Source organism: Megascapheus bottae, chromosome 17 (assembly GCF_031878675.1).
Source record: "Megascapheus bottae isolate mThoBot1 chromosome 17, mThoBot2.hap1, whole genome shotgun sequence".
NCBI lineage: Eukaryota > Metazoa > Chordata > Mammalia > Rodentia > Geomyidae > Megascapheus > Megascapheus bottae.
Window position 1 is genome coordinate 41310604 of NC_143525.1, and position 24299 is coordinate 41334902.

General features: G+C 49.2%; 1 protein-coding gene across 4 annotated transcripts in view; it reads left to right on the top strand.

The window, feature by feature from the left end:
* Positions 1 to 19108, top strand: part of Akap1 (A-kinase anchoring protein 1) — a 36637-nt gene extending 17529 nt beyond the window's left edge. For all 4 annotated transcript variants that reach the window (XM_090351079.1, XM_090351080.1, XM_090351078.1 and 1 more), the window contains exons 2-11: positions 5103 to 6729; positions 9772 to 9905; positions 11619 to 11745; positions 12159 to 12286; positions 14222 to 14399; positions 15949 to 16099; positions 16259 to 16326; positions 17428 to 17501; positions 18372 to 18434; positions 18931 to 19108. In XM_090351079.1, coding sequence (XP_090207205.1) covers positions 5127 to 6729; positions 9772 to 9905; positions 11619 to 11745; positions 12159 to 12286; positions 14222 to 14399; positions 15949 to 16099; positions 16259 to 16326; positions 17428 to 17501; positions 18372 to 18434; positions 18931 to 19005 — 2601 coding nt within the window. In that variant the 5' untranslated portion in view covers positions 5103 to 5126 and the 3' untranslated portion in view covers positions 19006 to 19108. The remainder of the gene's footprint in view (positions 1 to 5102; positions 6730 to 9771; positions 9906 to 11618; positions 11746 to 12158; positions 12287 to 14221; positions 14400 to 15948; positions 16100 to 16258; positions 16327 to 17427; positions 17502 to 18371; positions 18435 to 18930) is intronic.
* Positions 19109 to 24299: the final 5191 nt, after the last annotated feature.

Here is a 24299-nt window from a genome sequence, read left to right on the forward strand (position 1 = left end):
GAGATTCTTTTTTTTTTTTTTTTGCCAGTCCTGGGCTTGAGCTCAGGGCCTGAGCACTGTCCTTGGACTTTTTTCTCAAGGCTAGAGCTCTACCACTTGAGCCTCAGCACTACTTCTGGCTTTTTTCTATGTATGTGGTACCGAGGAATTGAACCCGGGTCTTCATGCATGCTAGGCAAGCACTTTAACCACTAGGCCAAACTCCCGGCCCTCTGGGAGATTCTTATCTCCAGCTAACCACTGTAAAACTGGAAGTAGCACTGTGGCTCAAGTGGAAGAGCACTAGCCTTGAGCACAAAGAGGCTCAGAGTCAGTGTCAAGCCCTATAACCAACAAAAGAGAATGAAAGAGAATTTTAGGAGGTTTTCTCCAAGATTTTTATGTTTTATTTTTTTTGGTCAGTCGTGGGGCTTAAACTCTGGGCCGGGGTGCTGTCCCTGAGCTCTTTAGCTCAAGGCTACCACCCTACCCCTTGAGCCAAGAACCACTTCCAATATTCTAGTGGTTGGTTAGAGATAAGAGTCTCATGGTCTTTGGTGCCTGGGCTGGCTTTAAACTGTGATCCTTGGATCTCAACCTCCTGAGTAGCTAGGATTACAGGAGTGAGCCCACCATGCCCAGCTTCTCCAAGATTTAAAAGCAAAAATAAGCCAGTACTTGTGACTCACACCTATAATCCTAGCTACTCTGGAAACTGAAATCTGAAGATTGCAGTTGGAAGCCAGTCCAGGCAGGAAAGTGTGAGGTTCTTATCTCCAATTAAACCTATCAAAAAGCTGGAAGTGGAGCTGTGATTCAAGCAGTAGAATGCTAGCCGTGAGGGGCCAGGAGCTGTAGAGTGCTTGTCCCTAGTGTGTATGAAGATCTGGGTTTGATTTCTCAGAACCACATGCATAGAAATGGTGTTGTGACTCAAGTTGTAGAGCTCTAGCCTTGAGAAAGCCCAAGGGCAGTGCTTAGACTCCGAGCACTGTCCCCCCACCCCAAGGAAAAGAGAGAATGCTAGCTCATAAAGTTCAGGGACAGCACTCAAGCCTTAAGTTCAAGGCCCAGGGTGAGCACAAAAAAAGCTAAGAAATTACCCAGGTACAATATCCAAGATAAGGAAACAGTCCATATGCCTGCCCCACAGTAGATTTGGTTCCCCCCCCAAAAAATGGTACCTATACCCAATTAAATTTTACACAGCCATTAGAATAAAATAGCGTCTTGAAGGAAAATGGATGAAGTTATAAATTGAGATAAGCCAAGCTCGGCGATGACACATTTTCTCTAATATGTGGAAATTAGATCTAAAATGCACTGGGATATGATAAATTATGCAAGATTCTAGATACTCACATACAAGGAGACCAAAAAAGGATACTCCTAGGAGAGAAATACGAAGATTTTTTTTTGTAATTAAATTTTTTTTGTTTATATTATTTTTTTATTTTATTTATTTATTTTTTGCCAGTCCTGGGCTTGAGCTCAGGGCCTGAGCACTGTCCTTGGACTTTCTCAAGGCTAGAGCTCTACCTCTTGAGCCTCAGCACCACTTCTGGCTTTTATCTATGTATGTGGTACCGAGGAATCGAACCCGGGTCTTCGTGCATGCTAGGCAAGCACTTTAACCACTAGGCCAAACTCCTGGCCCTGTTTTTATTATTTTTTTAATGTATGATTTATCCACATGTATATCTTTGGGAGAGAAAAGAAACAGAGCGCAGGAAAAGGGTGAAAAAGTGCAGCAGTGGAGCTCACTGGACACTGATGGAAGTGGAGTATACAGCTCATGAGTGGAGACAGGAGAGGGACTGGGAGAGAGTGAGGGGACAGAAGACACTGTACAAAAGGAAGTATAGTCATTACCAGAGTCATGTCATTCGAATCCCTCTGTATAGAACCTATAATAATAAAATTAATCAATTGAAAAAGAAGTTACCCAGTGCAAGGACTGTATCTCATAAAAGTCAGATAGCAGGGGCCAGGAGCGTGGCCTAGTTGTGTAGAGTGCTTGCCTAGCATACACAAGGCCCTGGGTTCAGTTTCTCAGAAAAACCTGGAAGTGGCACTATGTATGGCTCAAGTGGCAGAGCTCTAGTCTTTAGAACACCCAAGGATTGCGCCCAGACTCTGAGTTCAAGCCCTAGAACTGCCCCCCCCCCAAAAAAAAAATCTGATAGCAGAAGGAAGGAGAAGGAAGAAAACAAAGCCTTGTGAGGCTGAAAGTGTATTTTCTTTGACTCCAGCTTTTGGGCCACTTTTTTTTTTTTTTTGGTGGGTCATGGGGCTTGAACTCAGCCTAGGCTTTGTCCCTGAGCTCTTCAGCTCAAGGCTCTCTCCCTACCCTTGAGCCAAGCCCCACTTCCCATTTTCTAGAGGTTAATTTTAGGAGATAAGAGTCAAAGGTCCTTTTGTGCACTGGCTGGCTTTGAATCTTGATCCAAGAGCCACCACGCCCGGCAATGTTCTTTTTCTTTACTCTGTTCCATTGAGACATTTTCCTGAGATCAGAGAATGGCTAAAGTTCAGTGGAAATTATAATTCTAAACTCTAGTTAAAAGGTAATCTCAAGCCGGTGTGTTGATGGCTCAAGCCTGTAATCCTACTCAGGAGGCTGAGATATGAGGATCATGGTTCAAATCCAGCCCAGGCAAGAAAGTTCAAGAGACTTTTATCTCCAATTAACCACCAGAAAACTAGAAGTGGCATTATGGCTCAAAGTGGTGGGAACAATAGCCTTGAGCTCAGGGAGAGCACCGGGCCCAGAGTTCAAGCCCCATGACATAGTAAGGTATCCATCTGAACAAGTGAGAGTCTGGGCTGAGGCACCAGCTCTACTTTCTGTTGCCAGGTACGTGTTGGGCAAGGTGACAACGTGCTGAGGGCTCACTGCTCTGAGACCCACGTTTCTGCCTTGTCCCATCTTAGATTGTCTTTAACTCGTAAGCGAGACTCTGAAATGAAACAACTACAAAGCAAATATTCCTAATCTTTATTGAGTGTGTGTGTGTGGGGGGGGATATTAGAGAAGAGTGATTCTCAAACTGGACCTTGTATTAGAATCATATGGAGTTAAAACAAAATACCCATCGAAGATTCTGATTTAATTGGTCTGGATGTCACTTTGACCTTGGGCCTTTAAAGGTTTTCTCCCGCGAGCTTGGTGATACATTTCTGTAATCCCAGTAATTGGGAGGATGAAAAAACAGAAGTTTAATGCTGGCTTGGTTTGCACAGTGAGACTTTGTTTCAAAAGCTGTAACATGAAATAAGAACAAAAGCTTTTTCCGTGATAAGGTGGACCCAAGTTAAGAGAACCACTGTTGCAGAGCAGTTTTCTTTGTAGATAAGAAATCCCGAGGAATCTACCAGAAAACAACCTGAACTCATAAACGACTTTATCAGTGTTGAAGGATGGATACAAAATCTATGCATAAAAACACTCCTAGTTTCCCGACTGGATGACTTGGTTTGGCCTGTCCCAGTTTGTTTTGGTCGGTTGTGGGGCTTGGATTGGGGCGTGGGCATTGTCCCTGAGCTCTTCAGGTCAAGGCTACTGCCCTACCCCTTGAGCTCTGAAATTAATTTTTTTTTTTTTTTTTTTTTTTTTTGCCGGTCTGGGCTTGAGCTCAGGGCCTGAGTACTGTTCTTGGACTTTGTGATCTGTGGACTTTGGACTGTGATCTGCCTGTTTTAGGCTTCTCATCTGGGATGGAAAGGTGTGAGATGACAGGTGTGAGAATGGAGCTTTCTGTCCCAGCTGGCCTGTAGCTACAATCCTTTCAACTTCTAGTTAAGATGAAGGCATTCTGCCACATCCAGCTATTGGTAGAGAAGGAGTCTTGCAAGCTTTGCTGCCGGGGTGGCCAATGCTTGTTAGGTAGTATGAATTTCCCCTTTTCTTAGTCTATATAATCATCTTCCCTGTGAATCCACAGACTGGAGGATTCTATGCTTAGTACAGAATAGAACCTTGATACTCATTTTGTGATTGTTGGACTGTGTTAACCTTCAAGTATTCCATTCCAAACCAGATGATCGGAGGGAAAGTGTCCAGCAAAGTTGACTGAATCTAAACCAGTTTTGGCTTCAGGTAACATCATTGAATTCACCCAGAGTGCTGAATGCAGCCACCCTCACCCTAGCTGCCGTCTGACTCTGTATTTTCCAACTTTATTGCTTCATCTTCAGATATTAGTAAACAGATGTATCAAAGATGACCTCCCTGCTATCCCCTCATCTTCATTACTTTGGAGGGACCTAATACCTAGCTAGTATTTCTTCTTCTAACAAGTCCCCTGTGTAGCTTGTTAAATGAAGCTCAGATTCCATAGATCTGGGGTGGCTGAGGTGCTGGTGATGAACAGTGAGTGTCTGGATTTCACTTTTAGAAGCAAAGCATCTAGCAAGGCTACCGGTTTGAGTCTAAAGCCATTATTGTTCTCAGGTGGCCTCACTCAGCGGGGTGGAGGCTAAGTCACCCAACTTTTTTCTTTTCCTTTCTCTTTTGGTTGTGGGGCTTGAACTCAGGGCTTAGGCATTGCTCCTAAGATCTTTCACTCAAGGCTAGTGCTCTACCACTCTGAGCCACAGTGCCACTTAAGGATTTGGGGTGGTTAATTGGAGATAAGAGTCTCATGTAGCCAGGCGCGGTGGCTCACGCCTGTAATCCTAGCTACTCTGGAGGCTGAGATCTGAGGATCAAGGTTCAAAAGCCAGCCTGGACACAAAAGGACCTGAGACTCTTATCTCCAATTAACCTCTAGAAAATGGCAAGTGGAGCTTGGCTCAAGGGTAGGGAGGTAGCTTTGAACTGAAGAGCTCAGGGACAACGCCCAGGCCAAGTTCAAGCCCCATGACCCCCCCCCCCCCAAAAAAAAAAAGTCTCATGCACTTCCTGCCTGGGAAATCCTGATAATCTAGGATTGCAGACATGAGCCACCAGTGGCCAGCCCAACTTCTTTTGAATATTGGGACCAACCAGAAAACACTGAAGTATTTGTATTTGTGGTCTGTGCAGTAAAACTGCAGCTCATCTGAAGGTGTAATGTGCCGTGTCAAGTGTGTACCAGTGTTCTCAGAACACCCCTCTTCTCCTTTTCCTCCCTTCTCCCCAGGCATAGCGACCTCACACCTCCAGGATGGCAATCCACTTCCGCACACTCTTACCTTTGGCATTGCCTGGAATGCTGGTGATCCTTGGCTGGTGGTGGTTTTTCTCTCGGAAAAAAGAACAGGTCAGCAGCGGTGACAAGTTGGCGGAGGCTGGTGCTGTGGCCGTGAGGGCTAAGCCTGTCATCAAGGAACAGCTCCCCAAGGAAGAGTCCTCTCCTGGAGTTGTGATTGCATCCCACAGTGTCACGCAGTCAGTAGAAAAGGAGCAGTCCCCTGCAGGCATGCCTCCAGTGGATCCCTCAGCGCTGCCGCGGATGCACGTGGTCTGTCGTAGGTCAGAAACTTCAAGCAGCCTTCCTAACACCATAGACACTAGATTGCAGCCAGGAACTCTCAGAGACGACAGTGCCAAGGTGGAACTCTCCCTGATGGGCCACGAAGCGAAATCTGTTCCTCTGGAGCATCCCCCCCCTTCCCCAAAGGATGTGCTATTTCCTCATGAAGCAGTTGAAATGGGTAAGCAGGAGTGTGAGTTGGGAAAGGCATCAGGGAATGGCTGGGCCAGCCAATCTGTGGTCCCTACCGAGAAGCATGGCCCTGGGGAGAAGGCAAGAGAGACAGGTGGGGCCGAGGGGACTGGCGATGCAGCGTGGGGAGAGAATGTGCTTGACGAAGGTCTGTTATCCCAGGAGCATGTCCCAGAATTGGAAAGCAGCAAGGGCCTTGGCCTGGCCCCCTTGGGAGGTGGGGGAGAGAAGGGGGGCAGTGGCCTGCACCGAGCGGGCAAGCCCTCGAAGAAGGAAGAGCGTGTAGTTGGAAAGACGCTGAACAATGTGGAGTCAGCTCACCCAGAGCTGGCAAAGGAGGAGACCCAGGTCATCCAGGTTACAGGCGGCCAAGTCTGTGACGGAGAAGTGGGCAAAGAAGAGATCGTGGATAAAAATGTGCAGATTGAAAAGGCTGCCTTCCAGATCATCTCCCAAGTGATCTTGGAAGCAACAGAAGAGTTGCAGGCTACCACAGAAGTCAAGATGGCAGGCCAGGCCCATCAAGCCTCCACCACCCAATCTCAAGGGCAGGAGGAAGATGCGGCCTCAGTCAACCAGAAAACTTTCCTGGGGCAAGACACCACAATGCCTGCTACAGCCACTAGCCCACTAGACCCTTCCCTCGCCTCCCTCAGCCTGCCAGCAGAGGACCTGTCGCCACCAAAGACGTATGTGAGCTGCCTGAGCAGCCCTCTCCCCAGCCCCACCAAGGAGGTGAAGCCAAAGAACTCCGCACACCACATCTCCCTGGCAGCCTGCCCATCACCCACCACACTCTCAGTAGAGTCAGTAGATGAGACAAGCATCCTGGGAAGAGATGCCACTTGTGTCACCTGCACGTCTGACAACAGCCAGAGTGTTTCTTCCATGGTCTCCTCTGGGCAGTGCTCAGATTCTGTCAGCACTTCAGGGCCTGACGACTGTTGCACAGAGAACAACTTGAGCCCCAGGGACAAGGCCATTAGCCCACCACTGCCAGATAGTACTGGGCCCTTCAGCAATGGGGTGCTGAAGGGGGAGTTATCAGACTTGGGGGCTGAGGATGGATGGACCATGGATGCGGAAGGAGATCACTCGGGAGGTAGGAGGGCCTTGGGTGCTCGCTTAGAGAGTCAGGGGTCTCCCTTTACTCATTAGGGAAAGGTGGCTGGCCCACCCACCCCTCCCTTCTGTACTTCTGCAGCAGTGATGGTGCCTTCAGCTCTGTCCCAGCTGCCTGCGGGTATGGCAGAGAGCCTGAGAAATCAGGCTGCCCTGAGACCCCAAAGCCTCAGGAGGCTGTCGTTTGGTTCTCCAGCCAGGGAGCCTTCCCAGCCCTTCAGAAGGAACCAGCTCAGAGCTGGCTCCTCTGGGCAGCCTCAGAGCCTCTTCGGCTGAATGTTAACCTCTTACTGGGCTTTTCACGGAAAGGCTGCCTTAGTTTTACTTCCCCCAGTGCTGGGGTGGGCAAGTGTTTCCTGATGGCTGACCTCCTTTCCTCATGTGCTTGTCCCGTGTCTTCACCTGCTCCTCCTCCTCCAGAAGCTCTCCCAGGGTAAGTGCCCCTTGGACGGCCACAGCTTTGAGCACTGGCAGGAGGCTGAGCCGCCTTGGATTGTTGTTGTCACCTCCTCCTTCGCAGAGCCTCAGCCATTTTCTCTCTGTGCAGCTGCAGCTCCACCCCGGGAGAGAGGGCACTTGGGTAACGAAGTGTTCACTGGGTTTTTCGAGTGCTGACCCCAGCGTAGACAGTTCAGCCTGCTAACTTACAGGTCAGCAGCTCCTGACCCTGCTTTTGCAGCTCCCTTGGGGTATTTTCATTTATCTCATGGAGGATGCCCTCACCTCTCCCCTGTGGCTCTCTGGAGCAAGTCCCTCTTGCTTCAGCTCTGTTATTGGGGAAGCTTCCTTGGGTGTTTTACTACTTTTACCCACATCTGGTGTGGAACATTGCATTTTGTCACCCTGAGATGCTGTTGGTTAAGACCCCCTAATAGCTTTTACGACCTGTAAAAGAAAGCAAATGCTGCCAGTCAGGATGACGGAAGGTCTATCCTGCCTAATGTCAGGATCTTAATAGGTTGTTGTTTTTTTTTTTTAAAGAATTCCATTTTAAGGGCCAGGAGTGTGGCCTAGTGGTAGAGTGTTTGCCTAGCATACACAAAGACCCGCGTTTGATTCCTCAGTACCACATATTCAGAAAAAGCCGGAAGTGGTGCTATGGCTCAAGAGGTAGAGCTCTAGCCTTGAGAAAGCTCAAGGACAGTGCTCAGCCCCTGAGTTCAAGGCCCAGGACTGGCAAAAAAAAAAAAAAAGGAATTCCATTTTAAGATGGGTGAAAAGAGTTTTTGTGGTCTTTTTCTTTTAATTTTTTTTTTCTTTGCCTGTTACCTTTAACCTTAACTAACAAGCCTGATCATGCCAACTCTGGATTGACTGCAGAAGCTTCGCAGATGCTTTGAGGACTTCTAGGTTAGCTCTGCAGAAAAAAAGGCTACACAATCCAAACACTTGGGTGCTGATGATCAGAAGTTTGAGGCCAACTGAGGCTCTGTAGCAAGTTCTAAACCAGCATGGCAAGACCTAGTCTCAGAAGAGCAAAGAAAGTCAGGCACCAGTGGCTCATGCCTATAATCCCAGCTACTCAGGAGGCTGAGATCTGAGGATCAAGTTTCCAAGCTAGGTTGATCAGAAGAGTCCGTGAGAATCTTGTCTCCATTTACCTATCAAAAAAGCCAAATGGAGCTGTGGCTCAGGTGGGAAAGCCCTAACCTTAAGGTCAGGGTTAGGTTCTGAGTTCAGACCCCAGGACCAGCACATACAACAAAAGGTCAAAGGAAGGAAAGGATGGGCTGAGAGGTTCAGGTATTGGCTGATCAGTGAAAGCTTGGTGGCACCATCCAGTGAGCCCTTAGTGTGCACTGGGCAACAGGCTGGTGCCGTATTAGTCTTATCCCTGCTTGGTATGTGAGGAAGTTGAAAATGAAGGATATGAAGACTGTCCAGCTGAGAGAACTGGTAGCTGGCTTGTGAATGCAGCCTGCTAAAGGCCTAGTGTGGTTCTGGGCCTCTCCTGGGTACCAGTGGAATACAAATACTGACCATTCCTGTTCTGTTGAACAGAATAGGGCCTGAGAATTGGAGAGCTCTCTACCCTCCTCCCCTGGCCTGCTTTGTTTCCAGCAGTCTGACCATGGCCCCTATTACAAGACCCCCTACTTCCAGTGTTAAGGGAGGTCATTTTGAAGATGACTCTTCCTTAGCTGGAATAGAGTCCCTTAAGTCTCAGTCTTTTGCATGCAGACAGTACATGATTGCTTGGTGAAGGATTATGCCCAGGGTTTGGGAAAATCATGTAAAAATGACCTAATTAGTCAGCTCTCAGGAGTGATCTATTTCTGGCCAGTTAGTCGTCCAGGTTTAAGCCAGATCCACTTCTCTTTAAGCTGCTCTGAGCCTGTTTTTTTGCAGCAGTCCCTTTGGCACGCCTTGGGCAAGTGTACACCAGCTCAAATTGGTACCAGAGTCCTGCTCCCTCATCCTTTTGGAAATGAGTGTTTGCTCTGTGTTTAGACCCAGGGGGAATTTGAGCCAACTCCAAAGAGTATTAAGAGCTGCACAAGCTCAGTCTAAGCACAGGCAAATGTCTGTCTTCCTTTTCTCCACATCTGGCAGTGACGGAAAACAGTGCCCTCAGGTAGTGAGGGTGTCTTGCTCCTATCACCTGATGGTCAGGGCTTGGTGACTGATAGCCATTGATCTGAAGGGCTGGGCAATGTGGAGAGTTGTGACCAGCTCCTGGGACCACATGGACCTGTGGGCTGCCTCCCACCCACCTCCAGCCCTGTGGAGTCCCCTCCCTGGGCGGCAGTCTGGCTCTTCCCACTTGTGTGTCTGCTCCAGCAGCTGTGGCTGGGCGCGGCGCGGCTGCCAAATAAGCAAGTGGGACTATAAGTGACAGGCTAAAATTAGGTGTATGGGTACCCCAGGCTTCCTTTCATTGGGGTTTTTCTAGCTTTCTAGACTGCCCAGTTTGAGGGGTGTGGGGTAGGCCTCCTTCCTCCAGCAACAGGAGTTTGAGGAGTTGTGGGTATTGAGGGCTCTGAGCTGGGTCTGTGTGCGCGTGCCACTTCCTCCCCTGCAGGTTCTGACAGGAACAGCATGGATTCAATGGATAGTGGGTGTGGGCTCAAGAAGTCTGACAGTCTCCAAAATGCCCAGGCAGACTCCAACCCTAAGAAGGTGGACCTTATCGTCTGGGAGATCGAGGTGCCAAAGGTAAGAACAGCAGCCACGCAAAACTTTCCTTGTAGAGGGGCTGTGGGACTTTGAGGAGGCAGTGGATGTGGAGTAAGCTGAAGAAGGCCCTCAGTGAGGGTGTGTGTGTGTGTGTGTGTGTGTGTGTGTGTGTGTGCAATATACTTAGTGCAGAGGTGAGCTGGAGGTGGTGTCTCCAGCTGCCCTCAAGAGCACACGGTCCTCGTCCTCTTGTAACTCACAGCCCTGCCCTGATCATTTGTAAATGGCAAAAACCAGACTGAGAGCTGGGCAGATGAACCCCTATGCCCTAGTCTAGCATTTTATTTTTAATTTCCTTTTTGTCTGTTGTGGGACTTGGATTCTGGACCCGGGGGCTGTCCCTGAGCTCTTCAGCTCAAGGCTACCACTCTACCTCTTGAACCACAGCCCCACTTCTGGTTTTCTAGTAGTTTTAATTGGAGAGAAGGGTCTGACAGTCTTTAGTGCCCAGGTTGGCTTTGAACTGCATCCTCAGATCTCAACCTCCTGAGTAGCTAGGATTACAGGTGTGAGCCACCACGCCCAGCTTAGCATTAGCATACACAGAGCTTCAGAGAACTTGAAAGCTATAGAAATACATGAAGAAAATTAAAAAGCCACTCTAATCCTACCCCTGAGAGTGACTGTAAAGACGTTTATTTCCTTCTCATTTTGTAGCCTGTGGTTTTTAAACAAAACTGAGATTGTGGGGTTTTTTTTGTTGTTGTTAATAACTTTTAATTATTTAGCAGTTTTGTTTTCCTGTGTTATTCTTTGGAGATGTAATTTTAACTGTTGGTTGGGAGATACGATTTTAACTGTTGGTTGTGTGTGTTCTCACTGATTCCTGAGTCATTTCTAGCCCTTTGCTGTTCTAACTTGAAACAGTGTGTCAACTTAGACCTTTGTGGTTATCTCTAGAGCTTGAAAGAATTGGTAGACTTTTCTCCCAGGGCCCTTGACTCTGGGCCATCCGGAGAGATGTGGTTTGGGCTAAACTCTGGGTCAGGAAGGCTGTGCTGGCCCTGAGCCTCTGGCTCCTGAGGCATTCCCTCCCTTGGTGACCTCGTTAGGAGTCTTGTCCTCCGTGGTTACAGAGGTCGTCACCCAAGCCAGACTCTGGGTGAGGGGGACGGAGTGCCTCCCAGCTTCCTGGGCCGGGGTCGTCTGGGATTGTCTCAGAGCCTGTGTTACATCATGTCTAAGTTTGGCTTTCCCTGTCTGCAGTGAACTCTGGTGCACTGGGCACTTGTGTGGGCCTTGTGCTCCTGAGGCTCCTGCTTGGTGTCCTTGGCAGCAAGAGGCCAAGGGTTCTTTCATTTTCATGCCTGCCCTTTACCTCTGGGCGCAAGTAGGCTCAGGGGGGTCAGAATGGACCCTCCGGTGGGTGAAGCTGTGTGTGGATGAGATGCTGCTGCCTTTGCGGCTTTTTCTAGTGAGGGTGAAATGGGAGCTGGGAGGTGCTAAGTCAGACTCCCCCATTCTGTTGCTTAGCCGGGGTGTGACTGTGACATATCCCTTAATCTCTCTGGGTAATGAAGTTACCTGTTTTACAGATCCTAAAATCTCAGTGCTTACAACATCCTGGCAAGTAAATGCTGACACAGTAACCGTTAATATGTTTGAGCTTGACCTTGTGGGAAGCAAAAGTAGGTCTTTGGGATATGGGGATTACTTTTCTATTAGACCTCTCTTTCTTTTCCCTCCTGGCAGCACTTGGTGGGCCGGCTGATTGGCAAGCAGGGCCGCTACGTGAGTTTTCTGAAGCAGACATCTGGTGCGAAGATCTACATCTCCACACTGCCTTATACCCAGAACGTCCAGATCTGCCACATTGAAGGTGAGTGGTGGGGCTTTAATTTTCTTAACGGAAAGGTAAGTATATAGAAGTGGGCGGGGGCAGGGTCCCAGTTGTTGGGCTCCGAACAGACAGTGCTTTGTATCCTGGGTGGAGGGAACAGTGCATGTCTTCCCCACCTTAGGGTCTCCTCTCTGGCCAGCATACTGGGTCTCAGTGCCTGTCACCACGCAGAGATTGAGGCAGGATGACTTTTTGTCACTTGTCTGCCTCTTGTGCTCAAACTATGGATAGAATGGCAAGGTATCACTTTTGAAAGATGAGGGCTAGAGGATTTTCAAAGCTACTTTTAAAGCATAGCGTTTTGTTTCCTTAAAGATGCCCTTGAACTCTGAGTGAAGGGGGTTGTTTATTTGTTGTGACTTTTTTCTTTTTATCCTATCCTCAAACTCTAGGCTCCCAGCATCATGTGGACAAAGCTCTGAGCTTGATTGGAAAGAAGTTTAAGGAACTGAACCTCACCAATATCTATGCCCCTCCCTTGCCTTCCCTGGCACTGCCTTCGTTACCAATGACGTCCTGGGTGAGCGTGTTCCCAGCGTCAGGGCTTCACGTGTCCTTCCCCCAACCCTGCCCCAACTCCCCGGACTGTGGACTGCCCCAGCTTTTCACCTATAGTTTCCACTAGTCAGTTTTCCCCATGGGAGTTCTCTGGGGATAGAGTAAACTGCTAGCAAGAAGCATGGGCCTCTCTCACACCATGTGGGGTACCAGGCCTCCTCTCCACCGGGGCTTGTTTCCTCTTTGCTAGCCATTCGCCTAAAATGGATAATAGTAAAGGCGGCAGGCTGGGTATGTTCAGACTGCTATGGGGCTCCTTAATTCACTTGAGGGCTTGAATGAGTGCTGTAATGGGTCACTCTGGTTCTTTTCTCTTCTCTTTTCTTTTGTGGGTCCAATGGCTTGAAATGGCCTGGGTGCTGTCCCTGAGCTCTTTAGCTCAAGGCTACCCTACCCTTGAGCCAAGCCCCACTTCCCATTTTCCAGAGGTTTATTGGAGATAAGAGTCTCAGGTCCTTTTGTGCCCGAGCTGGCTCTGAACCTTGATCCTCAGATCTTAGCCTCCTGAGTAGTTAGGATTATAGGTATGAGCCATCACACCTGGCTACTCTGGTCCTTTTCTAATTGATCTGGGCTGAGTTGTGGTCCTGGCAAAGGATTTCCTTCCTCTTTCTGGTAAATGCTTACATTATGATCTGGAAACAGCCTCTGACCCAGGAATCCTGTGAGTTTGACAGGAAGAAGAGTAGACGTCTCCAGAGCCCCTGCCCCTGACAGGCCTCTTCTCATTAAGAGTAGCCATGCGAGTTCTGCAGGCCAGGGACTGTACCACAGTCACACTGATAGCTGAACCTGCTGCTTTGGGATACTTGTTCCCATAGGTTCTGTTTAGAATGGTGGATGCTTCCGTTCTTTTCCACCAGACTTGTGGAATAAAAGGGGAAGTTCTTGTCCTCTGCTGTGGGTTGAACCCTATCTGTGTTTGACTCCTGAACTAGTCTTTATCCCAGAAGAACCAAGGGCTCTGGAAGCTCAGCCCTGACTCTCTTCTTAAAATGATGGGGTGGTTTGTATATAGATGGTATCCTATTGTGCCTGGAGCCCTATTTTTCTTTTCTCTTTTTTTGCCAGGCCTGGGCACTATCCTTGGATACTTTTTTTTGCTCAAGGCTAACACTCTGCCACTTGAGTCACAGCACCACTTCCAGCTTTTTCTAGTACTGAGGAATTGAACCCAGGGCTTCATGCATGCTAACGAGCACTCTGCCACTAGGCTATGCCCTTGGCCCCAGAGCCCTACTTTATGCTTGCAATTTGCCATTGGAAGGCCATTGCTTTAGAGATTTGGTGGGGGGTTGGAAGTGTGGGAGGGGGACTCTGCTAGGGTCTCTAACATAGGACTAAGTCTGCTTATAGACCAAGATCCAAAGTTAAATGAGGTGGGAGAAGGCCAGTCTGGGAAGTAGAGGCTTTGGGACTGGAAGGCAAGTGTAAGATCTGGCAGATCTTGAGGCTGTAGCTTGTTCTTCCTAAGGTAGATAAACTGTCAAACTTTCCATTAGGGTCAGCTATAGGTCCAGAGAGGCCTGAGGGCTACCAACCTTGTTTTCAGCAGCCACTTATTCCCCTGTTCGCCTTCCCTGGGTCTTACAGACTCATTAAAAGTGAAAGAGCTCAGGGACAGAGCCCAGGCCCTGAGTTCAAGCCTCGTGACTAACAAAGAAAATAACGAAGTGGAAGGGAAGCTTTGGGGACTGACTGGACAGGGCCCAACTTCATGAGAGGCCAGGGGCTCCCGATCTACCCTTAAGTGAGGCTGCCCCTAATGGCTGCTCCTGGTATTGCAGCACGACAGCCACTACTGTGGAAATAGTTCTCCCAAGTTCTTTCAGAGGCTTATCCTGAGCCTGAGAAGAAAAGATCTGAAGCAGCCTTGGTCTCTTCTTCCCATCTACAGCTCATGCTCCCTGATGGCATCACTGTGGAGGTGATTGTGGTCAACCAGGTCAATGCTGGGCATTTGTTTGTACAGCAGCACACACACCCCACCTTTCATGCCTTGCGCAGTCTGGACCAGCAAATGTACCTCTGCTACTCTCAGCCTGGAATCCCCACCTTGCCTACCCCAGTGGAAAGTAAGTACTGTCTTGGAGTGTGGGGGGTAATGGAGGTGTTTCTGGATGTGGACCAAATTGAGGAAGAGAGTCTAGGCATTGTTTTGCTCTCAGCCTCCATCTAGGAGAATGTTGTTTTGGTATCCTTCCTGGGTCAGCATCCTAGAGTTTCTGCATTGTCATGGAGTCCTGTTGGGTTGAGTCTCCTGGCTAGATAAAGCTAGTGCTTCTGTTGACTGAAAGCAATAGGATTGGAGTAGAGTCTTGACTCATGAGTTCAAATCTAAGCCCTTTCATTTTATATCTTTTTTTTTTTTTTGCCAGTCCTGGGGCTTGAACTCAGGGACTGAGCATGTCTTTGGATTTTCTTAAAGCTAGAGCTCTACCACTTTGGCCACAGCAGCATTACCAGCATTTTGTATGTAGTATAGAGGAATCAAACCTGGGTCTACCATTAGGCCAAACTCCTGGCACCCCATTTTGTATCTTTTAAGTAGATAATACCACTTAACAGGTGACATTTAGGCTTGTGCACAAGGGTGTGGAGTTGACTGTGCTATATGTCTAATATGTAAAGTACTTCATATCCTTTTTTCTTTTTTTTTTTTGCCAGTCTTGGGCTTGGGCTCAGGGCCTGAGCACTGTCCTTGGACTTTCTCAAGGCTAGAGCTCTACCACTTGAGCCTCAGCACCACTTCCAGCTTTTTTTTTCTATGTATGTGGTACCGAGGAATCGAACCTGTGTCTTCATGCATGCTAGGCAAGCACTTTAACCACTAGGCCAAACTCCTGGCCCCCTTTTTTCTTTTTAATAATGAAAGATCTGAAGCCCAACAAACCCATGTAGTAGGCTCAGTAATCTCCACATGGCAGGCAAGTAAACCAAGCCTCTGAAAAAAAAAATTTTCCCCCCCTTTTGGATTAGTAGAGATGTGTGCTCTCATCAGATCCTCCACTTAGCAGTAAAAACCAAACCAGAGCCCAGGTACTCTTAATGTTCAGAACTCGGTAGGGTCAGCCCTGTATCCTACTTCTAGCTGGCCTAGGGGTGCCACTGGATGGCCCTCACACCATAGTTTTACTCGACCCTACTCCAGGACGAGAGGGGACGGCTGTGGGAGTACATCCTTTTGGGGGTATTTGGGCACTCCAGCTCCTAGGAAGGTGGCCTGGGAGTTGCAGTTCCGACTAAGCCCCTCTTAGAGCTGAGCAGACTGTAGGTGCTGGACTGTCAAACTCTGCTGCATTTGGAGAGTCTCGACTCCCTCGGGGACTTCCCCCAGGTCCTCACTTTTGTGTTTTACTTGGCTTGTTTTGGTTACTGTCCTCCCAGGCCTCAGTACATTGCAGAGTCATGGTCGAATGCCTTTTGGTGTGGATTACTTCAAGGATTGCCATCTGCTAGGCTGGATTTCCTATGGCCAAGTTTCGCAGGGTTCTTCCTGGGTTTGAGGTGCTCATGTTGTTCTGGTCTCCTGCCTATGGAGATGACGTGGAAAGACGGTGTGGGAGACCCTAGGTGCCCTGCCCGGAGCCAGGTGGGCCCACATCCTATTTTCCTGCCTTGCAGTCACGGTGATCTGTGCCGCCCCTGGTGTGGATGGGGCCTGGTGGCGAGCCCAGGTGGTTGCCTCCTACGAGGAGACTGATGAGGTGGAGATTCGCTATGTGGACTATGGTGGATATAAGCGGGTGAAGGTAGATGTGCTCCGGCAAATCAGGTGAGCGAAGCCTTCCCAGGGGCGCATGCGCTCACTGCGGGGCTCCACGCTGCCAGGCCCTCTCATGGAGCGTGTCTCCGTGCTGAGCAGCAGGTAGACGCGAGTCCTGGGCTGGTGGGGGATCAGTCCTGTTTAACTGGTCTCTTTCTGCCTTTCTAGGTCGGATTTTGTGACCTTGCCATTCCAAGGCGCAGAAGTCCTTCTAGACAGTGTGATGCCCCTGTCAGGTAACCTGTGTGGCCTCTGGCGGGGTGGGCACGTGGGTGACTGTGGTCTTCCTAAATACCCTGTTCTCGCTAGGACTTGGTGCTACTGTCCATTTCTGGTGAAACAGGCCTTGGGTGGAGGCCTGAGACCTCCAGCAGGCACTTGCAGAGTGTGATTCAGACCAGAGAGGGCGGGCATGAGGCCAGCGGCACTGGTCAACAAGGGCAGAGTTAGGCCAGTTCTCACCCTTTCCATGGGGAAAGTTCTTTGTTGTTTTCCTTCCTTGCTCTTTCTTAGCCTTCTGTCCATTTCTGTCTGTCAGAACAATCCAATAATCTGTCCAGAGCCTCTGGAATCCTTTCCTGCCCTCCCTCCCTCCCTCCCTTTTTTCCACCTGTCTTTCCTGTGTGTGTGTCAGTTGTGAGCCTGGGCACTGTCCCTGAGCTCTTTTGCTCAAGGCTAGCATTCTGCCTTTTGGTTTTCTGGTAGTTAATTGAAGATAAGAATCTCAGACTTTTTTGCCCTGACGCTTTGAAACACGATCCTCAGATCTCAGCCTCCTGAGTAGCTAGGATTACAGGCACGATGCACCAGCACCTGGTGAATGCTTCTTTCTTTTCTCCCATATTGGGCTAACTGCCTGGGTTTGAATTCGGCCTGCACCACTCTGGGAGCTGTTGATCTTGGGTGATTGGTTTATACCACCGCCTCCTCTTCCTCTTCCTCCCCCACTCCCCCTCCCTTCCTCTTCTTCCCCTTCTTCCCCCTCCCCCTCCCCTAAAAAGCAGGCACAGCACCTGTCCTCCAGGATGTTGCTTTGTGCAGCATAGTCATTCCCAAAATAGGTGCGGGTGAGGATGGGGTGGGGCTTCCATTGAAGGCAGTTTCTGTCCTTAGTTTTCCATCCTGGCTGAGAGATCAGGGCTACATACCACAGGGATTGTACTTATATCTAGTTGTCATGGGGAGACCCAAGGCCTGGTTAACCCACATGGCTCTCTCAAGTGCAGGGTTCAAGTCTGCTGCATCTGAAGCAGCTTCCTTGGAATGCAGTGCAAGTTATGTACATGACAGGTATACTTTTGCCCTGGTGAACATCTAAATACTCTTTCCTTCTAAAGATGATGACCACTTTTCACCTGAAGCAGACGCAGCTATGAGCGAGATGACTGGAAACACAGCACTGCTTGCCCAGGTATGTGACTGGGGACGGGCACTGGTGTGAGGTGGAAGTGGAGTGTCAGCAGAGCTTTGTATCTCTTTCAGTCAAGTATCTAGCTTCTTGGGATTTGGCTTTTATGTATTACGTCCACTGGGATTTAACTCAGATCCATACTTGCTAGGCAGATGGTCTACTATTTGTGCCACATGCCAAGATCTTTGTGCTCTGGGGTATTTTTCAGATAACTCTACATCTTTCAGGTGCTTTTTTTTTTTGGTTGGGGCTGGCATCAGACCATGATCTTCCTTCCTATGTACCTTGTACCTGCTGTGTAGCTGGGGTTACCAGGCATGAGCCACCATACCTGGCTTTTACTAACACAGCTGGCTTGTGTGTAGAGAGGGAGTCTTGTTAACTTTTTGCCCAAGATGGCCTTGAACTTTTATCCCTTCGATCTCTGCTCTCTGAATAACTGCTATTACAGGCATGAGCAACTGTCTGTCCATAGGTCTTAGGGTGATTATCAGACTTACATCAGGCCTGACCCACGCCTGTCATCCCATCATTTAGAAGGCTGAGGCAGGAGGATCTGACTTTGAGGCCAGTCAGGTAAACAGTGAGAAGCTGTCCCAAAAAAGAACGTGCAAGGGCCGGGAGTTTGGCCTAGTGGTTAAAGTGCTTGCCTAGCATGCATAAAGACCCGGGTTCGATTCCTCGGTACCACATACATAGAAAAAAGCCGGAAGTGGTGCTGAGGCTCAAGTGGTAGAGCTCTAGCCTTGAGAAAGTCCAAGGACAGTGCTCAGGCCCTGAGCTCAAGCCCAGGACTGGCAAAAAAAAAAAAAAAAAAGAACGTGCATGGTATTACTTTTAAAAACGTGCCTTCTACCTCCCCTACCTTAGGTGACAAGTTACAGCCCAACTGGCCTGCCCCTGATCCAGCTGTGGAGCGTGGTTGGAGATGAAGTGAGTCTGTCCTTTTCTGTCTGCGCTGCTCACCAGCAGGAATGAGTGGATTGGGAGCCATCTTGGCATTGCTTCTTCCTAATCAGAGGTGTCTGATTAGTTAGGCTATAGAGCAGGGCCTGCAGGGCACACTGCTTGCTGGGATCCCATGAGCAGAGGCCAGGAGTGCTGCTCCACATCCTACAGATGCCCAGGACAGCCCCTCAACACGGGACTGTCCAACCCATAGCGGCACTCAGGCCAAGGCCAAGGCCTTGCTCTGTACCTTCCAGAACCTCTGTCCGTTCAGTTCTCCTGCCATCCATATAGTATCAAAGTCTAGACTTCTCAGTGTACTAACAAGTCTTTGCTCATGCTAAATGGCGACGGGATATTTAAGGAGGAGTACATCTGTCCATTCCTGGCAGGTGCCAAGCGCATGGGGAAGGGAGGAGCTTGGGAGATGGTCCCAAGGAGCCACGAGCAGAGCTGTTAATGGAATCTTTTGGTTTTCTAGGTGGTGCTGATAAACCGGTCGCTGGTGGAACGAGGCCTTGCACAGTGGGTCGACAGCTACTATGCCAGCCTTTGACCCTGGCCCCCAAAGCCACCACTTAAGTCTTTTTTTTTGCACTGTTGGAATTTGGCTTGGCACTCAGACAAAAGATTTAACATCAGAGTAGCAACAAACTGTCTTTTTGAGTCCTCTCTGCCCCCTCATTCTGTAGTCTGCTGAATACGTGGCTCCTTCCAGAGGAGCTGTGGGTTCTGAGCCCCTAGGCTGGTGTATCCTCAGTTCTAAACTGTTTCAGGAGGGAAGGGAAGCCTCTCCACCAGGTTGCCTGAGCCCCCCACCCCGACATCCTGCAGGACCGGACAGGCAGGGAGGGCAGTGACTTGCCTGGGAGGGTCTGCTGCCTCGCCGTCTTCCTTTGGGGATCCCAACATGAAGTGACTGGCATGGACCCCCTGTACCACTCACAGAAATGAAGTGATGGCGCTTAGCCCATCTTTACATACTCCCTCCAGCTCCGTAGGAACCCAGACTTTTTAGTGCAGATGTAAACACAGAGCCGGTGTCACACCCAGCCCCCGTCAGGAGAAGGGAACGGCAATCTTGCCAAGCCTGGTTGTAATTTGTAACCATTTTCTATTTGTGCAAATTCTGTAAATATATGTTTAAAAAATGTAATATTTTGTATAAGTCACACTGGAGAACAAAGGGAACGCGAGGTTTTCCACACCCCACTCTTGGCTGGTAAGTGGAAGCGAATCCTGGCGCGGGCTGCCCTGCTGGCTGCTGTGGCCAGGGCTCCAGGGCTTCCTGCCAACCACACGGGACACGGGGCTGGGTGGGACGGGCTGTCATTTGGGGAGTTTTTGCTGTACACATTTGTTTAAAAAAAAAAAATTAACTCATTGAATTACCTTACAGTGGTATCGTTTGATTCTTTTTTAGACTGGCTTCAGCATTGTGCAGTTTAAGGATAAGTAACTTAAGTAACTTGAACTTATATAAATCTTGAATTGTATTAACTATAGCTTTGAGTCCATTTTTCTTCTAATGCTTTACAAGAGTGGGAGTTGGGAGTAAAGAGGGCGGAGGGTGGTTGTGTGTGATGGGCTGGGAGACCCCACTAGACCTTCAGGAATCACTGGGAAGAAGACCTTGAGAGAGAGAGAGAGAGAGAGAGAGAGAGAGAGAGAGAGAGAGAGAGAGAGAGTGTGTGTGTGTGTGTGTGTGTGTGTGTGTGTGTGTGTGTGTGTGTACTCACATGTGTACACGTGTACGTGTGCATGAACCATTACTGGGGCTTGAATTGAGGGTAAGGCTCTATCCCTTACCTTTTTTGCTCCAGGTTAGTGCTGTAACTCTTGAGCCGTAGCTCTACTTCCTGCTTTTTGCTGGTTAATTGGAATTGAATCCCTCAGATTTATCTGCCTTCGAACTGTAATGCTCAGAACTCAGCCCCCTGAGTTGCTAGGACTAAGGTATGAGCTACCAGTCCCTGGCAGCCAAGTTCTTTGAAGGCATTTTAGTCAGGAATCCTTGGCCATGCTTCTTTCCTTTCCCCACCAGGTGGCAGCTGAGCTCACAGCCTGACCTGAGTGGAGGGCATGGGCTTCAAAGCCAGCTGTGCAGACTTGGTGCACTGGCAGACGCATGAGGTCATTTAGTTTTCTGTAGTGAGAAGCGTGCTGTAGAAGTAATAAGCAAGGTTGCCTGAATGCCCCCAATCTCAGGCAGCACCTCCGCGCAGAGACAAGACAGACCCAAAGGGATTTGTTTTGTCTAATGAGACGGGGTCTCTACTTGGTGTTTCCCAGGCTTCCTTGAACTCAGGACCCTCCTGCTGTAGCCTGAGAGCTACGTGAACTACCACATCCATATGAACAGCCTTAAATATCCACTTCCTTACTTGACAGCCCAGGGCGCATCAGGTGTGGTAGTGTAAGCATACAACCCTAGTGGTGGAGACTGATGGGATAGCCCAGTCTCACGCTGTCCAGTACGGAGCCAGCCACAACCACCGGTGCCTCCGAGCTTGTGAAACCCAAGATTGTCTGAACAGGTAGCTTTAAGTGTTAAGTGTACACCAGGTTTAAAAGGCTTAGAATGAAAAGTAACAACAGTGAGGGATTTATCTTAGTGGCAGAGCATTTACTTGGAAGAGCACGAGGCCCTGAGTTCTGTCCTTAGCTCCAAAAAATAAATAAAAACAAGATAGTTCTAGTTCTGAATTTGAGCTGGAATCTTTTTTTTTTTTCACCAGTCCTGGGCTTAAGCTCAGGGCCAGAGGACTATTCTTGGATTTTTCTCAAGGCTAGAACTCCAGCACTTGAGCCTCAGCACCACTTCTGGCTTTTCCTAAGTTTGTGGTACCAAGGAATCAAACCCAGGTCTTCGTGCATGCTAGGCAAGCGCTCTACCACTAGGCCAAACTCCCAGCCCTTGAGCTGGAATCTTAATAAAAAAAAAAAAAAAAGCTGAGCGCTGGTGGCTCACACTTGTCAGTAAATTTCACTCATTCATTCTTCTAGGTCAGCAGATAGAAACAATTGCCTTTTGGCCCAGAGCCTACCAACCTTCTTTATTTGTGCTTTTTTTTTTTTGGCCAATCCTGGGCTTGAGCTCAGGGCCTGAGCACTGTCCTTGGGCTTTCTCAAGGCTAGAGCTCTACCACTTGAGCCTCAGCACCACTTCCAGCCTTTTTCTATATATGTGGTGCTGAGGAATTGAACCTGGGTCTTCATGCATGCTAGGCAAGCATTATGCCACTAGGCCAAACTCCTGGCCCTTGTGGGGTTTTTTTGAAAAATTAAATCTTTCACCTAAAATCAGTCTCTCCTGTCATGGCAGCACTGCCAGAGCTATGGAGCAAAAGGAGATGACTCAATGCTCCAGAGAGCTGCGTGGTTAATAGTATCGCTCCCAGAACTGGGAGTTGTGGCTGGCACCGGTCATCCCTGCTTCAAGGGAAGCTCAAGGGAGGAGGATCAAATCGGCATCCAGGACCACCCAGGCAAAACTGAAAGCAAAAGGACTGGAGGCTGGTAAAGTGGTACAGTGCTTGTCTAGCCAGCACACGTGAAGTCCCCAGTATTATGGAAAAGAAAGGCGGTCTACCTGTGAGCACAGCCCATCCTGGTGTCACCGCTGCTGCAGTTGCAGGCCACTTTCTAACTTCCCATCGGCTAGTGCGGGGCCAGCTCTTCTCCGAGGAGACCATGCCTCCCTAGTTGTCTTGAGGCTAAATATTATCTATTAAAGGTCCTGCCACCCAGCATACAGCTGGCCTTCTCATGACTCACCCACTGATGGCAACACCATTTCTCTTGTGATAGCATTGATTCTGACAAGTATCAAAAGCTCCAGACCCCAGCTCTGGCTAGGAACGCCCTGAACTCTGAACTCTGCATGCGCGTGCCCCCCCCCCCCCCCCCCCCCGCTTCATCCTGTCCTCGGCGCATGCCCAAGCCCCTGGCTTGTCCATGAGTTTCCAGGTCACACGAAGCCGTCTCTTCCCCTACATGACACCCAAAATGAACTGGCCCAGAGGACTTCCATAAATATCAAAAACAAGCCCACAGCCATCTGAGACGCGCTGCTTCCCCTTCCCCATCCTCCAGCTAGCGTGGCTTCCCAGTGCCCAGCGGGCATCCCTGAGGGAGGAGACCTGAGACCTCCACCTCCCGCTCACGGAGTCCTGCACTCCTCACCTCAGGATCTTGCCTCCATCACCCAGTGCGCCTCAGAAAAGCCCTTGGTGAATAGCCATGACTTCTACTTCCATTTCGCCACCACTCCTCCCCTGTCCCCCACTTATGACCCTTCAACACCCGTCTTTTGCTCAAGCCTAGCGCACTCTGACTTGAGCCACAGCACAGAACACTTCCGGCTTTTTCTGTGTATGTGTACCGAGGAATTGAACCCAGGACTTCATGCTAGGTGAGCACTCTACCCCTAAGCTGTGCCCAGCCCAACACCTGTCCTGACAGTCCTTGGAGCTCTCTCCACTCCTGGAGATGCTGCAGCCAGCAGCTCAGCCAAGAGCAGCAGAGAGGCTGAGAGCCGGCTGAGATCTACCCTGCACGAAGCTGTGATAACTACTCTGAGGTGAGGATCATGACATAGTCTTGGAAAAGTGTTGCTTTTCACCATTTGTTGACCACACAGGTAAAAACTAGGATAGTCTGGATCTTGGAGCCCCTCCTCTCATTGTGTAAATCTTCTCTCCGGCTCCAGGACCTGACATCTCCACTAGCAGATTAGCTTGGGCTTCTTCCTGTCGGCTTGCCTCTGTGCTGCCTGAGCCGTGGGCACCCTATTTGGAGCTACTTAAACAGGGTTGATGGGAGGCGAGTGGCATAAGGCGTGAAAGCATGGCCCGGCACAACAAATAAGCTCAGCTGCGTGATACACCAGTGGCCACACCCAGCGCTGGGCTCTGCAGTGTGGGGCCATCCGTTAAGCACTAGAAATCTGACTGATCCAAACTGACACGTATTGGAAATGTAAGACACTAAGAAAAACAAGCTGGGCGTGATGATGCCTGCCTGTAATTACAGAAGTGGAGGAAGGAGCATTGTGAGTTTGAGGCTAGCCTGGGTAAAGTTAGACCCTATTTGAAGAACAGAAGCAAAAGGGTTAGGGTTTTAGATTTAAGTGGCATAGGGCTCGTCTCATATATGTGAGATGTGTCTCATATGTGGGTTCAAACTCCAAAAAAAAAAAAAGACAAGAAGGATTACAAAATGACCTTGAACAAGGTGAATGCTTCATGGCTCATGCGTGTAATCCTAGCTACTCAGGAGGCTGAGATTTGAGGATTGAAGCAGAAAGTTGAAAGCGGGGGTGTGGCAAGCCTTGAGTGGAAAATACCACATGAACACAAGGCTGAGTTCAAGCCCCAGTACAAACCCTTTCCAACAGCCAGCTGCTGGTGACTCACACCTGTAATCCTAGCTACTAAGGAGGCTGAGCTCTGTGAATCGTGGTTCATGGCTAGCCTGGGCAGAAAAGTCTTCATAACTTTTCCCTCCAATGAAAAGCTGGAAATGGCACTGTGGCTCAAGTGGCAGAGCGCTAGCCTTGAGCAAAAAAGTACCCAGGCTCTGAGTTCAAGCCCTGGGACTTAAGATGCAGTGGGCCTGGGTTAGGGAGGGGCTGACACTTGCAGTGTTATGTTTAAAATGAGACCTATCTAATACTCCCAGCCACTCCTAACATGTTAAAAGCATGGCTGCTTGTGCCTGAGCTACTAGACCTAATAGGGAGGAGCTTGATAGCCCAAGAACTTATCTAAAAAATTAGTAAAGCAAGACGGGCTGGGGATGTGGCAAGACCAGCTGCATGACAAAAGGAAAGACCTGAGTCCACCTCAA